Source organism: Nerophis lumbriciformis, linkage group LG28 (assembly GCF_033978685.3).
Source record: "Nerophis lumbriciformis linkage group LG28, RoL_Nlum_v2.1, whole genome shotgun sequence".
In the NCBI taxonomy this organism is placed as follows: Eukaryota; Metazoa; Chordata; class Actinopteri; order Syngnathiformes; family Syngnathidae; genus Nerophis; species Nerophis lumbriciformis.
The window spans coordinates 314,888-338,266 of NC_084575.2; the positions used below are offsets into that span (position 1 = coordinate 314,888).

General features: G+C 39.2%; 2 protein-coding genes across 3 annotated transcripts in view; both read right to left on the reverse strand.

Annotated features, from left to right (window-relative positions):
* Positions 1-23,379, reverse strand: part of LOC140680201 (uncharacterized) — a 194,826-nt gene that overhangs the window by 45,937 nt on the left and 125,510 nt on the right. The gene's annotated exons all lie outside the window — the stretch shown is intronic.
* The window catches only part of LOC133570631 (uncharacterized), a 682,377-nt gene continuing 664,312 nt past the window's right edge, over positions 5,315-23,379 (reverse strand). The window contains exons 1-3 of one of the 2 annotated variants that reach the window (XM_061923325.2): positions 16,014-16,487; positions 9,832-10,191; positions 5,315-6,728 (exon numbers count right to left, since the gene is read on the reverse strand). In XM_061923325.2, coding sequence (XP_061779309.2) covers positions 5,947-6,728; positions 9,832-10,191; positions 16,014-16,200 — 1,329 coding nt within the window. In that variant the 5' untranslated portion in view covers positions 16,201-16,487 and the 3' untranslated portion in view covers positions 5,315-5,946. Of the gene's footprint in view, positions 6,729-9,831; positions 10,192-16,013; positions 16,488-23,379 lie in introns of those variants that run through there. The other variant, XM_072916640.1, reaches the window with a different exon arrangement.

A 23,379-nucleotide genomic window follows, 5' to 3' on the forward strand; every position in this document is an offset into this window, starting at 1 on the left:
ACTGATGTGTTGTGTTAATTTAGCAATATTAAAGGTGTCATATGTAGAATTTGCATGTCAAGTGATCATTAAATGTCCCTGATATGTCAAAAGGCGTTAATAAATCATGTTCTTTTCCAATACCTCTATAACTGATAACAGTAGTTCAGCTGGGATATGCTCACTTCATAATTAGATTAAAAGCCCCGGAATCTTGTTATTGTTTTCATTTCCATGTCCCGCCCTCTACCGTTTGACCAATTAGAAAGTCTGTGAGTGTGTCACATCCAGGTTGCCAGTTACACACCGTCATCTTCGTCTGGCTACTGCCACTGGTAAAGTTACTAAACATGTCAGACCTTAGTCAATCTAAAAGGCCTCGTTACCATTTTCAACTTATTCATGACAAAGCCAGGAACAAAATGAGGATTTGTATCAGGGATGCCTTTGAAAGATGGAGACAATTGAAGGCAGAGAAGATTTTTTCATCTGACGCCAAACTTCCTAATTTCCTTCTTGAAAGGTAAGTCAGGCATTTACGTTTTCTTATTACTTGTAATAAATGGAAATTGACATTTGGTATGTAAACTATATTGTCCAATACAGTCTATGATCTTGTCTAACAAAGCTAGTATGTTCATGCAACCAATGCTTAGTGTGATGGTGCTCAGCTCCTAGTGTAATGCTTAGCATGCTAGCCCGGTCAATGACACATCCACATATAAGCTAACGGGGGAAATATATGCCTGTTATCGTGTATGTCCATGTGTATTTGAACTGACAAGGTAAAATATATTTTCCATAGATAAAACCAATGTGGATATGTGTAGTGTCAGTGCCTATTTCCTTCTCAACATGCTGATAGGCTGAGGAAATGTGTTCCAACATTAGCACGGCTGTTGTCATGGCAATGTGAAAGGTATGGAGACAGACACATCACATGATCAAATAATTCCTCATTGGTGTAGCCTATAGACACACCTTAGTAAAATGTCTCTTTAGTTTTGGGCGTACATTAGGCTGCTAAGCATGCTCTGCTTATTTTCACCAGTAGAACCTTTGCTAGTGTTGGTTGTAGTTTGTTTTAGTCTTGGTTTTCTGATAGTACTGACAACAACCATATGGTTGCTATTTGTTGTGATATTGTACACAGGCATGATTGCACTTCTTCCTGAAAATAGCCTAATTCTGTGTAAAAATGTGTTGGTTAGAGATTTGTTATTGACAAAATGCTTGTCTATTCAGCATTTATGGTCCCAGCACCTCAACCCTTAGTAAGAGGCAGTGGAAGTTGGAAGTTCCTTGGAGTGGCCCAGTCCATGGAGCTGGATTCGGCTGCGTATCTGGCAACCTCAGTCAGGGAGAGAGGAGGGGGACTACAGAATGTTGACTGTGATTGCAGTACCATTTCTGGCCAAATTATTACATATGGCACCTTTAAAAAAAAGCATGCATGTCAACTTTATGTTAGTAGTAGGGGTGCATGATAAATATTGTACAGATAACTATCAATGTATATATTTTTTTTTATTAGCTCCAATTGAGAATTAATTGGGTTTTATGTTGGACATTCGTAGTTGTAGCGGGAGGTTGAAAAGTAACCATGGTTATCAATATCAAAAATGTATTATAAAATCCATCCATTCATCCATTTTCTACTGCTTGTCCCTCCAATTAAACTTACATTTTAAAACAAAAAAGCATGAATGACACTAGAGAAAAGCACTTAAAATATTAAGTGAATTTGGTATTTTAAGTGACTTAGGAATCTTTTAAAAAGAAACCAAGATTTTTATTATGCAAATGTTTTTTTTCAATAAAATCCTATTTAAAAAAAAAAAAGGGTGTATATTATATAAAACTGGATATCCATCCATCCATTTTCTACCGCTTATTCCCTTCGGGGTCGCGGGGGCGCTGGAGCCTATCTCAGCTACAATCGGGCGGAAGGCGGGGTACACCCTGGACAAGTCACCACCTCATCACAGGGCCAACACAGATAGACAGACAACATTCACACTCACTGGATATGAATGATAAAAGTAGGAAACAATGGGCGTGCACGTTAGCACGTTATTAAGGAGGTAGGACTAATTATTTGACCTCCTTTCAGATGAATCAGTGTTTTGATGTAGCAGATATACATTTTTCAAGACAATAGTAATTTATTGACGGTCCCTAAGCATAAAGTAGTGTTGAGAGCGGCACCTCTCCTGCAATCTCCCCGCAGCATGAGAGAGCAGTGTGGGCACAGTGAGGGGGAGCTTCCGCTGAATCTCCGGAGGCAAATATCCACCGTGAAAGCAACTTGACCGCCGTAGCAAAGGAAGACAATCACACAAAGGAAAACACAAATAAGCCACGTGAGCTCTGGAAAATTCTCAACAACCAGCTTCCTGGTTGCAGCCAGAAACTTAAAACCAGACTCACCAACATCAGCATCAAGGAGGGTGACTCCCTCATTACAGACATAATGGAGGTAGTAAGCAGACTTAACACCTTTTTCACCAGCATAGCCACAACTCTTGTCAACAAGCTGTCCACTCTGGTCGCTTTGGTGTAGAACACATTAAAGCCTTCTACAGAAAGCTAGGAGTATCCAACAATGATTTCAAATTAGAAATGGTCACAGCATAAGAGGTGTTTAAAAAATTGAGCGTGCTCCACCCAAACAAGGCCACCAGCCTTGACAATATCCCCTCCAGATTCCTCAGGGACTCTGCCTCCATCATTGCCCCAGTCATCACACACATAATTAACCTCTCAATTTCACAAGGCCAAGTACCAAAAGACTTTAAGATAGCAAGAGTAACTCCCCTCTTTAAAATAGGAAGCAAATTGGAACCTGGCAACTACCGACCTGTTTCTATTCTCAGTTCCATTTCGAAAGTAATGGAAAAAATAGTTTATGAACAGGTCGATGGTTACCTTGCCACTAATAAACTCATGTACAAATTCCAATCCGGCTTCAGAACTAACCACTCCACTGACACATGCCTTCTCTATCTGAGCGACCACATCAAACATGAGGTGGACGCGGGCAAATACTGCGGCATGGTCATGCTGGACCTTCAGAAGGCCTTTGACACCGTTGACCACGCTATACTGTTGGATAAGCTCAGAGCAATCGGATTTGACAAAACCTCATCGAGCTGGATGCAATCTTACTTGGAGGAGAGGGAACAGGTGGCAGAGGTGAACGGCACCGTGCCCCCTCCCCCCCCTCTCAGTGAGCTGTGGAGTCCCCCAAGGCAGTATATTGGGGCCTTTAGTGTTCCTAGTATACATAAACAACTTGTCATCAGCATGCGACTGTGAATTGTTCTTGTTTGCGGATGACTCGGCCCTGCTGGTATCAGACAGGGACAAGTCACAGGTGGAGAAAATCCTTAGTGCTGAACTCTGTAGAACTTGCACCTGGCTCGCTGACAACAAGCTATCCATACACTTGGGTAAAACAGAATCCATCCTGTTTGGGTCCCACATCAACCTTAAGAAAGTCAGTGACTTCACTATAAAAGTGGGTGACATTGTTATCACCAGGAAGGATGAGGTCACCTACCTAGGTTCCATTCTAGAGGCTAATCTTTCCTGAGATAAAATGGCAACCAAGGTCATCAAAAAGGTCAACCAACGAACGAGATTTCTCTGTAGAATCTCCTCTCTGGTCAACAAAAGCACCATGAAGATTCTGGAGGGAACTCTCGTTCAACCCTTTTTCGATTACGCATGCACCTCCTGGTACCCTAGCACCTCCAAAACCCTCAAATCTAGACTCCAAACATCCCAGAACAAGCTAGTCAGATTACTTCTAGACCTCCACCCCAGATCACACCTCACTCATACCCACTTCTCCAAAGTGGGCTGGCTCAGGGTGGAGGACAGAGTCAAACAACTTGCACTGAGCCTAGTCTATAAAATCCGCTACACCTCCCTGATACCGAAGTATATGTCAAACTACTTCCTTAACGTAAATGACCGCCATAACCACAACACCAGGGGGAGCTCCACTAACCACGTTAAACCCTGATTCCCATCTAACAAAGGTCTTAACTCATTCTCCTTCTATGCCACATCAATGTGGAATGCGCTCCCAACAGGTGTAAAAGAAAGTGTATCTCCATCCTCCTTCAAAACCGCAATAAAACAACACCTCCAGGCAACTTCAACCCTTGACTAACACCCTCCCTTCCTCATCATACCTCTTCGTAATGTAAATAATCAAATGTAAACAATCAAATGTAGTCACTTTTTCTTATAATTTCTGAACTCTCTCTCTGTGTCCACTACTTGCTGTACATATGTACCAAGTCAGACCTACACTGTTCCAATGTCAATTTCTCTGACTGAAGTGTTGATACCAACCAAACGTACACCCCCCCCCCAACCCCCCACCCCCTTCATATCCCACACCCCGGATTGTAAATAATGTAAATAATTACATTTATATACTGTGATGATTAACTTGTGTGATGACTGTATTATGAAAATAGTATATATCTGTATCATAAATCGATTTAAGTAGACCTAGAAGACAAGTTGAAAAACGTATTCGGGTGTTACCATTTAGTGGTCAATTGTACGGAATATGTACTTCACTGTGCAATCTACTAATAAAAGTCTCAATCAAGCAACATGCATCTGCTAGCTCATGATCGCCCCCACTTCTCAGTGTGGCGAGTTGGAATACTACAAAAAGCACTCAGTGCTTAAATCTGTATTTTTAGTCTTATTATCAAGGAATAATGAGGTCACACTTATATTAAAACATTAATGCTAAGGTTTCGTCCAGTAGTGGGCCGATGATGATGATGATGATGAAGATGCATATGTGCAAGTGAACAATTGGATCCACAAGGGACAACAACCCTTTCCACAGACGACACACACACATCAGAAACATAAATGTTAGAAGCCTACAACAATATATGTGAAGAAGACTTTAGGATTAAAAGTGAAGATGTGAGGTGAAATAAGTACAAATGCAGCAATAAAAACAAGCAACTCCACTCACGATGGCTCTAAAGTTCAGTGATGTGTTGCTAACTTCAGCATTTTTCTTCTTTGTTGATGTTTTGCAGTAGCTAACATCCATGATGTAACAATGCTGCTAATCTACCAGAGTCCACATTTTGTTAAACATTTTATTCATTCATACTTTTAATTGGATAATAACAATAAAATGCAATGGAAACAAATTGATTTTATAAGACACAAAAAAAAAAAACACATGAAAATAAGATGTCCTCTCTTCAACAATGATAAAATAAAATACAATAGTAGCTACATATATAATATTCAATGCATGCACACAACTTATAAAGTAACTACAGGACAACATACAAGACTAGAAGATGAGAAGCACTACATACAACATCAAATATACATTCATATTAAACATGCTGTGTTTTTAAACTACATTTAGCACAATCACTGTTTAAGTGTTTTTACATCCCTGCAGCTTCCATGACTGTTACACACTTGTGTTTACTGACCTGATACTTATACCTGAACATCTTATCACACACAGTGCAACTAAACGGTTTCTCTCCAGTGTGTGTTCTCATGTGTCTGGTCATGATTTCCTTGCTGGAGAAACTCTTCTTACAAACAGAGCAAGTAAAAGGTTTCTCACCTGTGTGTGTTCTCATGTGTAATATAATTTTCTTCTTAGTGTTGAATCTTTTAGCACAAGCTGAGCAAGCAAAAGGTTTCTCTCCAGTGTGTGTTCTCACGTGTGTGGGCATAATTTGCTTACTGGAGAAATTCTTCTTACAAACAGAGCAAGTAAAAGGTTTCTCACCTGTGTGTGTTCTAATGTGTAATATCATGTAATTCCTAGTGTTGAATCTTTTAGCACAAGCTGAGCAAGCAAAAGGTTTCTCTCCAGTGTGTGTTCTCATGTGTGTGGTCATTTCACCCTTTCTGGAGAAACTCTTCTTACAAAAAGAGCAAGTAAAAGGTTTCTCACCTGTGTGTTCTCATGTGTGATATCATTTCATACTTGGTGTTGAAACTTTTAGCACAAGCTGAGCAAGCAAAATGTTTCTCTCCAGTGTGTGTTCTCATGTGGGTGGTCATGTTACGCTTTCTGGAGAAACTCTTCTTACAAACAGAGCAAGTAAAAGGTTTCTCACCTGTGTGTGTTCTCATGTGTGATATCATTTCATACTTGGTGTTGAATCTTTTAGCACAAGCTGAGCAAGCAAACTGTTTCTCTCCAGTGTGTGTTCTCATGTGTGTGGTCATGTGACGCTTTGTGTAGAAACTCTTCTTACAAACAGAGCAAGTAAAAGGTTTCTCTCCAGTATGTATTCTCATGTGTACTGTAAAATTATACTTCCTTCTAAATGATTTCCCACATTCAGAGCAGTCAAAGTGTTTGTTGTTAGTGTGATGTCTCCTATCACCTTTAGAGTCATTTTTACTCTCCAAAGGTTTTTGGATGTGGTCACTGTGATCAGAAGAGTGTGACATCATGTGGTCCATGTCTGACAGTGGAGTAAAGATGCTGTCTGGTTCTGACTTGATATCTTCACAATGCTCTCCATCAGCTTCTGTGATGTGTTGACTTACAAGCTCCGCCCCTCTGTTCTCCTCACTTTGACTGTGATGAAGCTGTGAGGACTGAGCTTCATCTTCATCATGAAGCTGCTCCTCTTTAATGTGGGAGGGGGCCTGTAGCTCCTTCTGTCCCACACTGGTGTGCCACTCCTCTTCATGACTCCCCGCTGACACCCGCTGGACGTCTGCAGAACATAGAACGCAAAAGAGGTGTTACTGTATTTTACTTTGCAGCTCTTATGCCAACCATCCACATGATGTGAGGTTGGCCTAATCAAATATATGCATAAAAACTATCATATCTAAATCATTTATAGCTCTTATTACACATCCTACTGGAAGTCTTTTATGGTTGTGGACTTTTATTAACCAACAACAGGACAAACATGAAATATGGTGATGATTGAATAATAGTTAGTTAGTTAAATGGATATGCAGTCACGGGTGGCAGATGTGGGGTCCTAGTCCTTGTTTGTTTACATGGACGTCCTCGCAAGACGCAAAGGTGTATGATGAAATCCAACCTTACCTGCATGATTTATCCGTGAGAAATGGGTAGTCATTATAATAATCATTTTATTTCCTCTGGTTTTCTCTATAATTCTGACAACTTTACTGAAGTTCCGCTAACTCCGGAAAGAACCGTTGAAAATACCCAGGTTTTTAACTTTACGCCCTTTACCACAACAGAGGTCATGAGGGCTCTAAAAAAAACTTAAGCCTAGAAAGTCAGCTGGCTCAGATAAGTTGGAGCCGCTCTTCCTAAAGTTGGCAGCTGAAATTATAGCTGGACCACTGACTCACATTTTTAACCGTACTCTAATTTCAAATGAAATCCCCTTGGATTGGAAATCTGCCCTTGTAATCCCCCTATTAAAAGGAGGTGACCCTAGTAATCTAAATAATTACAGACCGATCTCTAAACTCTCTGTTCTGGCAAAAGTGCTTGAATCCCTTATCAGTGAACAGATAAAAGACTTGTTGGACACCAACTTTATTCCGTCACCATTTCAGTCAGATTTTGGCAGAAATCACAGTACTGTTACTGCTGCTATGAAGTTTATAAATGATGTAACTGAAGCTCTTGACAAGAAGCAGTGCTGTCTGTTCCTCTTTATTGACTTTTCAAAGGCATTTGATACTGTTGATCATGTCATTTTAATCAAATGTCTTTCAGCTATTGGTTTTTCTCAGCAAGCAGTTGGATGGTTTGCAAATGACCTCACAAGTAGAACTTAGGCTGTTCAGATAGAAGGTTCCTTCTCGGACGGACTGCAAGTGGAAAAGGGTGTCCCTCAAGGTTCTGTGTTGGGCCCATTATTAATTAATAATTAATCATCTTGGACAGAATATTCCGAACTCAACTTTCCATTCCTACGCTGATGATACTGTCATATACTGCACAGCACCCACTCCTGCTGAGGCTTTTAAATATCTACAACAAGCATTTGACAGAGTACAAGAACAACTTTGCTATCTTCAACTGTTTTTAAATGCAGAGAAAACAAAGTGTATGTTCTTTACCACATCAAAAACTGTAAGATCAGCACTGTGTGAGAACATTTGAACAAGAAATGGGCAACAAATTATGTTGGTATCTTCTTTTAAATATTTAAGATTTTTAATTGATGACCACTTGAGTTTTAAAGAGCACATTCAGTATGTTGTAAAAAAAAAAAACCTGAAACTTTTACTGGGATTTTATTATAGAAACAAGTCTTGCTTTTCTTTTACTGTGAAACAGAAATTGGTGGAAACAACCTTTTTACCTGTTATTGACTATGGAGATGTGTTGTACATGAATGCTACTGTTGGTTGTCCCCACAAGCTGGATAGTGTGTACCACGGGGCACTGAGATTCATCACCAACTTACTCACCATTGTGTGTTATACTCAATGGTTAACTTACTCACCATTGTGTGTTACACTTAATGGTTAACTTACTCACCATTGTGTGTTATACTCAATAGTTAACTTACTCACCATTGTGTGTTATACTCAATGGTTAACTTACTCACCATTGTGTGTTACACTCAATGGTTAACTTACTCACCATTGTGTGTTATACTCAATAGTTAACTTACTCACCATTGTGTGTTATACTCAATGGTTAACTTACTCACCATTGTGTGTTATACTCAATGGTTAACTGGACATCTTTATGTGCTCGACGCCTCAATCATTGGTATGTGTTCATCTACAAAACCATTCTGGGTATCACCCCATCTTATCTGTCTTGTATTTTTACAAAGAAACAAGGAAGTCACAATCTTCTTTTAATGATTGTTCTGCAGTTTGTCGTCCCCAAAGTAAGAACTGAACTGGGCAAGAAAGCATTTAGGTTTTCAGCAGCGAAGACTTGGAATAACCTACAATCCAATATTCAACTTCAAACCCTTGTTACATTGAATGAGTTTAAAGCTTCTGTGAAATGATTGCAGTCCACCTTGTCTGTATGCACATGTGTTATGTCAGCAAGTTTTAATGTTGTACATTTGATGTTTTAAGTGTTGTTTTCAGTTTTTAATGTAACCTTGCTGCTGCTCTCTTGGCCAGGTCTCCCTTGGAAAAGAAATATTTGATCTCAATGGGATTTTACCTGTTAAATAAAGACTAAATACAAAATAAAAAAATAAAATTCACTGAATATTACACACTGCAAACTTCCTAAGAGCCAACAAACGAAATAAAACATCACTTACTGTACAAGGTCTGCAGTCACTATGACGCAGACTGATAGAATGTTGTTATATTTCCGTTTAGATGAAGAATGATTCATAATCGTCGCACGGAAAAGGGGGGTGACGTCAAGTGTCTTTTTGTGTCGTTCGCCATTGCTGGGTCTAAATTGGCTGTCAAATGATACCAACTTGTCAGAGTACGTCCTCATCCTTCTACTATCCAGGTGAGAGGCACGATTCATGATCTGGAATAATCTTTCACCAGCACCGAGGTGAGAAAGGAGCTCACCCACAAAATGCAAATGGAGTATTGTTGGCACTTTTGGATGGTTATAGAGGACCTCCCATTGGCTTATTTATATTTATGAGTTAGAATGTGATTTTAAAACAATATATATCAACCATGATGTCTTTTATAATGATTGTGAACGATAGAAACATCCCCCAAAAAAGTGCAGTTTCCCTCTAAATTCCAATGATTAGATTTAAGACTTGAAGTGTATGAGCATGAAGTGATGAAGCCTACTTGGATGAGTCTTCTAAGACAAAGTGAACAGTCCAGTTGTGATGGATTGAATGCCCTGAGAATAAAATGATATGTGCTTACTTGGACTGTGATGAAGCTGTGAGGACTCAGGTGCTTTGTCTTCATGCTCTTCAGTCTTCACAGAGACAACAGTCAGTGGAAACTTGCTGACATCATCCTCCTCCTGCCCTACAACACACTCTCCCTCCTCTTCCTCTTTCATGTGTGGATCCTCCTCTTTCTCTTTCATGTGTGGATCCTCCTCTTCCTCTTTCATGTAGGTGGGCTGTGGATCATCCTCTTCCTCTTTAATGTGGGTGGGCTGTGGATCCTCCTCTTCCTCTTTAATGTGGGTGGGCTGTGGATCATCCTCTTCCTCTTTAATGTGGGTGGGCTGTGGATCCTCCTTTTCCTCTTTAATATGAAGGGGCTGCTGGACATCTTTTGGGTAAATAAGTAAAAAAGATAAAGAGAGAATAGAAATAGTTTTGGACTGACACTGTTAACACAATGACATTATTTGTGTTCTTTCGTGTGTTGTGTTAAAAGTGTGTAGCAAAACAACCAATAAAAACACGGGAAATACTTCCTTTTGTCCCAGCCACTAAAATTAATTCAAAAGTGAGTACAAAAACAGACTTGGAAATTTGATGAGGAGCAAGTTTTTTTTATAAGTACAAGGCAGCATTGATTGAGGCATTCTTTACTTTACACTAACTGATAGAATGTGTGTAAATATTTTATTCTGTATACGGTCTATGACACCTAAACTTTATCTCTAAACTTAACAATATTTTTTTAATGACATAGTCATCACCATAACTTCAATATCATGGTAATAAAAAAAATCTAATTCCAAAATCATTTAAAAAAAACATTCATGGTATGTTTTTGTCATCATGCAGAATACTTTTTTGTGGTCATTTTGTTGGCTAGGCCAAAACAAACTTTTGCCAAAACATGTTTTACTATGTGCTGTTTTATGGAGTATATCCATCAACAATTCCTCTTTAGGAATTGGAGACCATCTACGACATGCTGACAGAAAGCCAGTCACCTTTATGTTCTTTTAATAATTCATGTGTTGACTACTTTGGTTACTGAAAATAAATGTTTACTTTCACTTATTGTTGCATGTAAGTCAGAATCAGGAAGTGAAATTATAACTTTAAATGGATTTGATTACAGTATAACATGTATTTGGTGAGTGTGTGAGTTTTAAATAATACAACTCAATCAATTAACATACTACTCAACGATACATACCGATGATACATTGTTTGGCATGAGATTCGAGCAGATGAAAACTTTTGCAAGCGTCACCAAACTAGCTTAAAGTAGACCTGAAAAGAACTCCTTACTGTAAACTAGGCAATGCTGCCTCTCGCTGTCTAAAGGAGGAAGTGCACCTCACTGTTGAATTCCAAAGTGAACTTAAACACTGGTTTTACATACATCATCAATACATTCAACAAACAAGACTGAACAAACTGCTTATTTTCTGTTTTAACATGTTCTATCTACACTTCTGTTAAAATGTAATAATCACTTATTCTTCTGCTGTTTGGATACTATACATTATTTTTGGATGATACCACAAATTTTGATACCAAGTAGTTACAGGATCATACATTGGTCATATTCAAAGTCTTCATGTGTCCAGGGACGTATTTCCTGAGTTTATAAACATAAGATACATGTTTAAAAAATGAAAGAAGATGTTGTGATGCCAAAAAAAATTGATGTAATCATAGTAGTAGTACTTTTTAGAGGCGGCATAGTACCGAATATGATTAATTAGTATTGCGATACTATACGAATGCTGGTACACCGTACAACCCTAGTTCTTACATAGTAGGATCACCCGGCTGGTGGGTAGAAATACACTTACGACTCTAACACAAGCACTCATTTAACCCCACTTTGACTACTGAGTTCATGTTTGGAAGCCCTGAAAAACAAACTCCAGACAACCCAAAACAAAATGATTGGGCTTCTACTCAACCGTCCATCTCGGGCTCACCTTTCAGCCAACCATTTCCTTAAAGTGGGTAGGCTCTTGGTAGGTGACAGAGTACATCTTCTTGCAGTTGGTCTGGTGTACAAGATACACCATACCACTAAAATACCCATGTACCTGTCTAGATACTTCAAAATATATTGACCATTATAACACCAGAGGTAGTTGAACAAGTCACATTCAACCAGATCTCACTCCAAAAAAGGTTCTAATTAGTTTGCCTGCTGTACCACCAACATGTGGAAGTCCCTATCAGTAGCCACAAAGGAGTGGAAATCCCTTACTTCCTTCAAAGCAGCTTTGACAAGACATTACAGGTTGTTGTTACTCGTAATTGGGAATATACAAAGCCTTTTGCTGCAATTTTCTTGCAGTATTGTTTTCTTTTTGCTACTTTCTACATACTTTGTGTTCTATCTGTGTGAGTGAACAAATATTTCAACTGAAACCATCTCAGGCTTTCTTGTAGCAGTGAATGTGTACCGTGATGAAAGTGTAGCCTTTAATATGCAAACTTCTCATAACTCCTTCAATCAATCAATCACACATTGTTACAAACTGAGAGGAACATCAACCTCAAACTGTCTCGTTTTCATGAAGAATCTAAATGAAAGCATTGCATCATCCCCACAAGACAAAGCATCTATTGAAGAAAAGTGTTAATAATCAAATATAAAGTTAGTAAAGATGTGAGAGTAAGAAGTAAACAAAGCTGTTGTGTGTAACACAACTTGATGTTTCTTGAAAACAGCGTCCAGTAGTTGTTCTCTTTCGTTCTAGAAAGTTCCGCCTGGTAATCTGCTATCGTTCGTTCGCACATTTCCACACTATCACAACACTTTACACTCACATGTTCACACTATCACAACACTTTACACTCACATGTTCACACAATCACAACACCTTACACTGACATGTTCACACAATCACAACACTTTACACTCACATGTTCACACAATCACAACACCTTACACTCACATTTTCACACAATCACAACACTTTACACTCACATTTGATCTCTACTTAGCGATGTGTTGATAACATCCGCGTCTCTTTGTTAGCAGCTAACAAGCTAAGCTAGCTAAACTTGCTAGCACGATAAGGTTCTCGCTCACCGAGACGGGTTTTTTCCTGAATTAAAGACTCAAAGATGTATTTTATACGACGTAAATATGTCAAACTGGAGAACAAATAATAAGACTGACTTATTAGCGTCCTTCTAGCTTCTTTCTGCGTCAATGTGCTTTCACGACAGTTGGCACGCTTGACGTTACAAGACGGTTCTGCTCTCGTCTATGACTGCTCTGCTCTCGCGAGATGTGTCATGCGCAGAAGACTCAAAGCTTTGTTGTTTGTAATAAAATGATTAATTTTATTATTTTGTTGTAATTGTTACATTAACTAAAATGATGTGTATATTGTTGTATTATTCACCAATAAAACGATACAATTTAGTCCTGTGTTTTATTCCGATGATAATGAAAAATGAGGGAAAAGGCAAAGTGAAAGTGAAACTAAGCTACTGCCTCTCGCCTACACGTCAATTTATCATGTGGTAGCCAAAAGTCACCAGTAGATGGCAGTGCAATATTGTAAAGTCCTACATATAGTACTTTCTAAATGTTGCTGCTCATATTAATAAAGCGCTAAATCCTTTATTTTTGACAAAATACCTCTAGTAGTGATACAAATGTGCTCTGGCAAAATACTATTATTTCCTTTGTTTGGCTTGAAAGAAGCTATGAAAATAAACATGACAAAAAATGAGTAGTTCTCAGGGAGAAAAAAAGGTTGGAAATGATGTGAAAGGACCAAATCCTCTGTTTAAGAATAATACGAATAATAATAATCAATGTTATTTATAAGGTGCCTTTCTAGAAACGATACAAACATTACAACATTGAACAATATAAAACAGAAAATGTCAGTTTAGACAAGAAACTAGAAATAGCTGAAATGAAAGTGATTAAGCATTCTGGAATAAGTGTGTTCTTGATTTGAAAAGGCTAAATGAGTCCATATTGTGGAAGTCTTGCTGTTCCTAAAATATGGAGGGTCAAATTGGACAAAATTAAACAATTGATTGATTGAAATAAATACATCTTTAAATAATTACTTAAAAATGTGATAATTTATTACAAATGGAATTAAATACATAAATGTATTTTATCTTTCAAACCCAGCCATCAAAGTCAGTGGGCGGGTGCTAACATCTGATTGGTTCCAATGACCAGAGAGAATAGCGGTTGATATCTTTGTCCGAAAGTGAGGAAATTGTTACATCTTTGTAACTGTTTTGGACTTAAGTTTGCTTGTTATCTGTATGTGGTATATAAGTTCCTGTCCTGTGCCCATATTGGGTATTTTTCACTTCCTTGTGCTGTTCACAGGCTTCCACACCAGCTGCCTGATATGCAACCGGGACACACCTGTACCATGTTGCCAATCAGTCTCTTATTTCAGTCCAGATTGTCAACCAGACAGCTTCGGATCATTGCTTCGCGTCCGTGTGATGTTTCCGGTACAAAATGAGTTCCGTCTCTTGCGCATTTACTTCTGCACTCGCCTTCTTTTGATTCCCCCACTCCTTTTGTGGTTGAGTTTTCTGTTCTTTTCTTCCCTTCATGTGAGTGCACCTTTTGTTTGTATTAAATAATATTATTTTACTCAGCGTCTGCCTCCCGTCTCTGCATCCTTGGGGTCTCGTTCGTCACTAAGCTGCATTCCAGCTCCTGACAGAAATAACTGTATTAAATTCCTCTACTTTATTTCCTACATGCTGTGGGTCAGCATAGGTCTTACTTGCACATGTTCCACATCTACCAGCAACTCCCCAAAAAGTATTAAAAAGTATGTCCTTCTAAGACGTCATGTTTTCAAATACTTTTAAAGTTCCAAAGATATGAAGATATGACGGGGTGAGGTTGTGGATATTCAAGAAATACACGACGCACTTAACCGTGTAACAAATGATCCAAGGAGGGGAACCTTAAACGATGGGTTAGTGTGGCTGACACTGGGCTTAAGCTGAATAATTGTTTGTTTAAGGAGTTATCTGGCTTAATGTAGACAGGGCATGACTTTGCCTGTGACCTTTGCTAAATTAATTTTGTCAAATCTTTTAAGGAAGTCCTGGTCTCTGACTGTTCAATGGCAGAACATATAGTATATATATATATATATATATATATATATATATATATATATATATATATATATATATATATATATATATATATACATATATATATATATATATATATATATATATAAATACATCCATTTTCTACCGCTTGTCCCTTTATATATGTGTGTGTATATATATATATATATATATATATATATATGCAGGGCTCAAATTTAACCACGGCAACCGCGGCATTTTCCGTGACCACCCTTGTGACTTGCCGTAATGCCCGAAAAAACTGACCGGCATTTAAGGCAAGAACATGCCGTGACCGCCCTTGACTTTTTACTTGTTAATGGACTATGGATGTAACAATAAACGGTATAATGATACATCCATCCATCCATCCATTTTCTACCGCTTATTCCCTTCGGGGTCGCGGGGGGCGCTGGAGCCTATCTCAGCTACAATCGGGCGGAAGTCGGGGTACACCCTGGACAAGTCGCCACCTCATCGCAGGGCTAAAATGATACACAGCGGTGAAATTCCAGATGTTTAGTAACACGTTTACATTTTTAATGACCGAAAAACCATCATTTATCAATGCATTTCACGCAACTGCTTACTTCCTGAATACTGAAGCGCCGCAGCGTCTGCTCATGCTCACTAGAGTCGTACGGCTCGGGAGACATGGCGGTGACTTCATGGACTTTATTTTGAAAATGTTCCCTCCGAGCTAACGGAGCCGATCTCTTCGTTTCACTTCATTTCAATGGCTTCTACTTCCATGGAGTGTCGGTGTGCGATTAAGAGCACAATGCTGTTGGAGGAGAACAATATTTGATGTTGCACTTTCATTTTGAACCTGAAGCTAGCTAGCCTCCTTTAAGGTAACACTTTTCTTAACCTTAAAAAGTTACAATTGGAGGCCTGTATATGTGTGTATACAAATAGTAACAAGCTAGTTATTGATTTTTAGTTTTAGTTTAAGCAAGTTGCAAACAAGACACTTAAATGTTTGCGGTCATTGTGATTATATTATACATTAAAATGTAATTTTCTTGTTTTTAGTCAATATAAAGTTAGTAAAGATGTGAGAGTAAGAAGTCAACAAACCTGTTCTGTGTAACACAACTTGATGTTTCTTGAAAACAGCGTCCAATAGTAGATTGTTCTGCTCCTTTGTTCTAGAAAGTTCCGCCTCGTATTCTGCTATCGTTCTTTCTAACACTACAAATATTTCTTCAACGGCAGCAGTTAGTCGCTGATCCACCAACGCTCTCAACATGTGTAATGTAGACATTTTCACACAATCACAACACTTTACTCTCACACTTGATCTCTACTTAGCGATGTGTTGATAACTTCTGTTAGCAGCTAACAAGCTAAGCTAACTAGCGAGCTAAGCTAACTAACAATAAACGAGCACGAGAAGCGGCACAGTGCTTCTAGCACATCGAGACCATTTTATCCTTGAATAAAGAATCAAAGATGTATTTTATACGACGTAAATATTTCAAACTGGAGAACAAATAATCAGACTGACTTATTAGCGTCCTTCTCACGTCTTTCTCCGTCGATGTGCTTTCACGACAGTTGGCACACTTGACGTTACAAGACGGTACCACTCTGCTCTCGCGAGATGTGTCATGCGCAGGAGAGCCAAAGAAACGATGCGTCATCACGGCCACCTTTTGAATCATTGACTGCGTATTTAGTGCACTACAGCAGTGGTCCCCAACCACCGGACCGCGGCCCGGTACCGGTCCGTGGATCGATTGGTACCGGGCCGCACAAGAACTAAAAAAAAAAAAAAAACTAATTCTTGTGCAGCCCGGTACCGGTACCAAAAAAATAAATAAATAAAATAAAAAATAAAAACACTTACAATTAGTACACTTACCCAAAAAACCTCCCTCCCCCATTCACACTCATTCACACTCATTCACACAAGTTAATTTAAAGTAGCAATGATAGTCACACACACACTAGGTGTGGTGAAATGTGTCCTCTGCATTTGACCCATCCTTTTGTTCACCACCTGGGAGGTGAGGGGAGCAGTGGGCAGCAGCGGTGCCGCGCCCGGAAATCATTTTTGGTGATTTAACCCCCAATTCCAACCCTTGATGCTGAGTGCCAAGCAGGGAGGTAATGGCTCCCATTTTTATAGTCTTTGGTATGACTCGGCTGGGGTTTGAACTCACAACCTACCCATCTCAGGGCGGACACTCTAACCACTTGGCCACTGAGTAAAAGGGTTGTTTCTTTCTGTTATTAATATTCTGGTTCCTACATTATATATCAATATATATCAATACAGTCTGCAGGGATACAGTCCGTTAGCACACATGATTGTATTTTTTTATGACAAAAAAAAAATATATGTATAAAAAATAATAATAATAACACCCCGGTCCGTGGGACAAATTTTCAAGCGTTGACCGGTCCGCAGTTACATAAAGGTTGGGGACCACTGCATTACAGGGACAAGCGGTATAAAATGGATGGATGGATACAGAGGTCTATCAGTGATTAAAATCAGCATAACTCACTGAATGTTCAACTGATTTTCAGGCCGTTTGCTTGAATTTAAATGTCAGACACGTAATTATCATGCAACATATTTTGAGTCAACATTAAAATGCTGCTTTTCATAGCAAAATAAATACAAAGTGTGGCAGAGTGTGCACTATCATTAAAACTTGCTGTTTGTTTGCATATTAAAACAGAATGGTAGATAATAATAACGAAAAAATCAATACCAAACTATTTTAATGATATTACGTTGTGTATGAGAATAAACTGAATTTTTTTGTTATATATACAAAAGCCAAAAGCAGTGAAGTTGTCGCGTTGTGTAAATGGTAAATAAAAAGAGAATACAACAAATCCTTTTCAACTTATATTCAATTGAATAGACTGCAAAGACAAGATATTTCATGTTCACACTGAGAAACATATATATTTGTTTGCAAATAATCATTAACTTAAAATTTAATGGCAGCAACACATTGCAAAAAAGTTTTTACCACTGTGTTACATGGCTTTTCCTTTTAACAACACTCAGTAAACGTTTGGGAACTGAGGAGACACATTTTTGAAGTGGAATTCTTTCCCATTCTTGCTTGATTTACAGCTTAAGTCTCATATTTTAGCCTTCATATTGCACCACACATTTTTAATGTCTGGACTACAGGCAGGCCAGTCTAGTACATGCACTCTTTTACTATGAAGCCACACTGTTGTAACACCTGGCTTCTTGCTGAAATAAGCAGGGGCGTCCATGATAACGTTGCTTAGGTGGCAACATGTGTTGTTTCAAAACCTGTATGTACCTTTCAGCATTAATGGCTCCTTTACAGATGTGTAAGTTACCCATGTCTTGGGCACTAATTCACCCCCATACCATCACACATGCTTCCTTTTACACTTTGCGCCTATAACAATCCGGATGATTCTTTTCCTCTTTGGTCCGGAGGACACCACGTCCACATTTTCCAAAAACAATTTGAAATGTGGACTCGTCAGACCACAGAAGACTTTTCCACTTTGTATCAGTCCATCTTAGATGAGCTCAGGCCCAGCGAAGCCGACAGCGTTTCTGGGTGTTGTTGATAAATGGCTTTGGCTTTGCATAGTAGAGTTTTAACTTGCACTTACAGATGTAGCGACCAACTGTAGTTACTGACAGTGGGTTTCTGAAGTGTTCCTGAGCCCATGTGGTGATATCCTTTACACACTGATGTCGCTTTTTGATGCAGTACCGTCTGAGGGATCCAAGGTGCGTAATATCATGGCTTACGTGCAGTGATTTCTCCAGATTCTCTGAACCCTTTGATGATATGAGGACGGCATGGCGAACTTGGGAGAGTGGTTGTGCCAGCAATCTGAGGGTTCCTGGTTCAATCCCCACCTTCTACCATCCTAGTCACGTCCGTTGTGTCCTTGAGCAAGACACTTCACCCTTGCTCCTGATGGGCCTGGTTAGCGCCGTGCATGGCAGCTCCCGCCATCAGTGTGTGTTTGTGTGTGTGAATGGGTGAATGTGGAAATAGTGTCAAAGCACTTTGAGTTCCTTAAAAAAAAGGTAGAAAAGCGCTATACAAATACAACCCATTTACCATTTACCATATTACGGACCGTAGATGGTGAAATCCCTAAATTCCTTGCAATAGCTGCTTGAGAAATGTTGTTCTTAAACAATTTGCACAGGTCCGGTGGCCATGGATGAAGTGCTGGCTGTCCAGAGTCGGGACCCGGGGTGGACCGCTCGCCTGTGCATCGGCAGGGAACATCTCTGCGCTGCTGACCCGTCTCCGCTCGGGATGGTGTCCTGCTGGCCCCACTATGGACTGGACTCTTACTATTATGCTGGATCCACTATGGACTGGACTCTCACAATATTATGTCAGACCCACTCGACATCCATTGCTTTCGGTCTCCCCTAGAGGGGGGGGGTTACCCACATATGCGGTCCTCTCCAAGGTTTCTCATAGTCATTCACATCGACGTCCCACTGGGGTGAGTTTTTCCTTGCCCGTATGTGGGCTTTGTACCGAGGATGTCGTTGTGGCTTGTGCAGCCCTTTGAGACACTTGTGATTTAGGGCTATATAAATAAAGATTGATTGATTGATTTGTTGACAAAGTGGTGACCCTCGCCCCGTCCTTGTTTGTGAATGACTGAGCATTTCATGGAATCTACTTTTATACCCAATCATGGCACCCACCTGTTCCCAATTAGCCTGTTCACCTGTGGGATGTTCCAAATAAGTGTTTGATGAGCATTCCACAACTTTATCACTCTTTTTTGCCACTTGTGCCAGCTTTTTTGAAACATGTTGCAGGCATCAAATTCCAAATGAGCTAATATTTGCAAAAAATAATGTTTTCCAGTTTGAACGTTAAATATCTTGTCTTTGCAGTCTATTCAATTGAATATAAGTTGAAAAAGATTTGTTGTATTCTCTTTTTATTTACCATTTACACAACGTGACAACTTCCCTGCTTTTGGCTTTTGTATATATATATATATATATATATATATATATATATATATATATATATATATATATATATATATATATATATATATATATATATACATATACACACAATATATAGCATATATAGCATATTTAAGTCCAGTTAATAACTCTTACACAGCAGAAATGTGACAGAAGTCATGTGGTCTAGTGGTTAGAGTGTCCGCCCTGAGGCTGGAAGGTTGTGAGTTCAAACCCCGGCCGAGTTATACCAAAAACTCTAAAAATGGGAGCCATTTCCTCCCTGCTTGGCACTCAGCATCTAGGGTTGGAATTGGGGGTTAGATCACCAAAAATGATTCCCGGGTGCGGCACCGCTGCTGCTCACTGCTCCCCTCACCTCCCAGGGGGTGAACAAGGGGATGGGTCGAATGCAGAGGACACATTTCACTACACCGAGTGTGTGTGTGTGTGTGACTATCATTGGTACTTTAACTTTAACTTTACTGAGCCAAAAGTTGCGTTATTACAAGCGAGCGTCATTATTCGGGGTTGCAGGACATGGAGGAGGTCAGGTCAAAAGATGAGGCACTCCTCCCTTGGAGAAGCCAAACCATCAGTTTTATATTCCTACCCCCTGTCTGCGTGTGTGTGCTGGGTCAGGAGTGTACATCCTGACCATAAAAGGGGGCTTTGTGTGTAAGTGGCTGAAAAACAACAGATGTATGTTAGATGTTTACATCCAGCTAAACATTTAGTCCAGGGGTGTCAAAGTCATTTTAGATGGGGGGCCACATGGAGAAAAATCTACTCCCAAGTAGGCCGGACTGGTACAATCACGGCATGATAACTTCAAAATAAAGACAACTTCAGATTGTTTTCTTTGTTTAAAAATAGAACAAGCACATTCTGAAAATGTACACATCATAATGTTGTAGGTTTTTTTCCACTTAAATGTTGCTGTTAATAATATTCTACCTTTATTTGTCCTTATTTATACTTTCTGAATAAATGATGTGATAATGTTCTTCAGTCATTGGTGTTCATTTTCAATCTATATCTAAAAAAATAACATCAAAATCAATTTACATGATGTTATTTATATACTTTGCTCATTTTCTTTGACTGGTGCACCAACATGTGTGTTTTTTTGTTGTTGTTTTTTTTTTTACATATGTAGCATCATCTACAAAGATACAAATAATTGCTATTGTGACATCTAGTGGACATATTTGCATACCAAGGTCCAACTTTGTTGCCTCTTCTTCTGCCAGAACTAATCCAATCCACACACAAATGTCAGTACTAAAGGGCCCTATGTTATTATGTGCCCAGAGTGAAATAGCTACTAGTTAACCTGGTGCTTTGCTTTCTCCAACATGAATATAAACATTCACCATATGCAAAACACAATACCAGTTCATTCATTCACTTCAACACAGACAAGGGACATGCACATTGTGCAGATTTTGCGAATCTGTCACTTTCACACTGCCTTATGTGACGTAGTGAGTGTCATCCGAGGCCAGAAAGGGGCAGAAAGAGTATAGAGAGAGTATAGCCAACAGGGTTTTGGAGTTGGTGTCCAACATGGCACCCTGTAGTCACGTGAAGGGTTTTTAACCAATCATTTGGGAGACTGTCTGGCCATACTCTCTCTAATTGCTCAAATCCCCTCAGGTGACTGCAGGGCACCTTGTTAGACACCGACTCTGAACCCGGGTTGGCCAAACTCTCTCTCTACACGACTCTGGAAAGGAGCACGCATCAGTGACCTCTAGAGGACGATGCCAGTAAATACACAACATTGTTACTATGTTTTTTTGATTGATTGATTGAGACTTTTATTAGTAGGTTGCACAGTGAAGTACATATCCCGTACAATTGACCACTAAATGGTAACACCCGAATACGTTTTTCAACTTGTTTAAGTCGGGGTCCACTTAAATTGATTCATGATACAGATATATACTATCAGATATATACTATCATCATAATACAGTCATCACACAAGATAATCACATTGAATTATTTACATTATTTACAATCTGGGGTGTGGAGGGGGCGGGGGGGGGGGGGGTTGAGTTTGGTTGTTATCATCAATCATCAACAATTGAGAACAGAGAAATGGATATTGAAACATATAGGTCTGACTTGGTAGGATATGGACAGCAAGTAGTGGAGAGAGAGAGAGAGAGAGAGAGAGAGAGAGAGAGAGAGAGAGAGAGAGAGAGAATAGAAGGCATAAGAAAAAGTATCTGCATTTGATTGTTTACATTTGATTATTAACAATCCGGGGAGGGTGTTAGTTTAGGGTTGAAGTTGCCTGGAGGTGAACTTTTAGTGCGGTTTTGAAGGAGGATAGAGATGCCCTTTCTTTTATACCTGTTGGGAGCACATTCCACATTGATGTGGCATAGAAAGAGAATGAGTTAAGACCTTTGTTAGTTCGGAATCTGGGTTTAACGTGGTTAGTGGAGCTCCCCCTGGTGTTGTGGTTATGGCGGTCATTTACGTTAAGGAAGTAGTTTGACATGTACTTCGGTATCAGGGAGGTGTAGCAGATTTTATAGACTCAATGTCTTACATTGTTGTGTTCATATATGTTTATATTGTTCACAAAATGATAGTCAAAATCATTTAATGATCTTGAAAACTTCCTCTGTATTTACTGGGTGGTGTGATCAATACCAACATGTACAGTAACGCCCACAAACACTTGCACTTTGTCAGCAAAGTTCTTGTGACAAAGAAAAGAAAAGAAGAATGTTGCTGAGCTAATGCCCCGCCTATCCTCCCCCGAGCCACTAACCACTTCATCTGGGACACAAAGGACAAGACAAAACTGCAACACTAAATGTATGCATCCTTTCCAACGGCCACTGGGGGGCAGTAGAGGTAACTGTTCCAGCAAGGTTTTACAAAGTGTTTTACAAGGTCTGACTCAAATTGTCTACCTGGTCTGTGTGACTACACTCTGGCAACCCATGTTGTCTGATATAGTCCTCAAACATACATGTTGCTACTGTAAAGGCACGCTGGAAAAGGTTGACATAGCGTGTAAAGTAGTCCCTAACCACAAGTACACACCTGTTGCCCTGAGATGTAACAGGTAACTCAGTAATATTCATAGCGGCAGGTCCTATCATGTTGGAATGTACCATCTTTATCTTTCATGATGGTCACTGCGGTTAAGTGGCTTGGATCAAGCATCCAGTCAATGTTTGGCTTACCGTGTCAAATTTCACAGTTCACTTTCCTTTTCTTGGATGCTTGTAATGGCCATAGGGGTCCATCGAGGCGTATATATATAATGAATATTGCCAGTCACAGTTAACTTGTGCTCAGCTGGGAAAATAAATAAATATATATATATATATATATATATATATATATATATATATATATATATATATATATATATATATATATATATATATATATATATATATATATATATATACTTATTATGTCATCCATTTACTTGTTATAAACTGT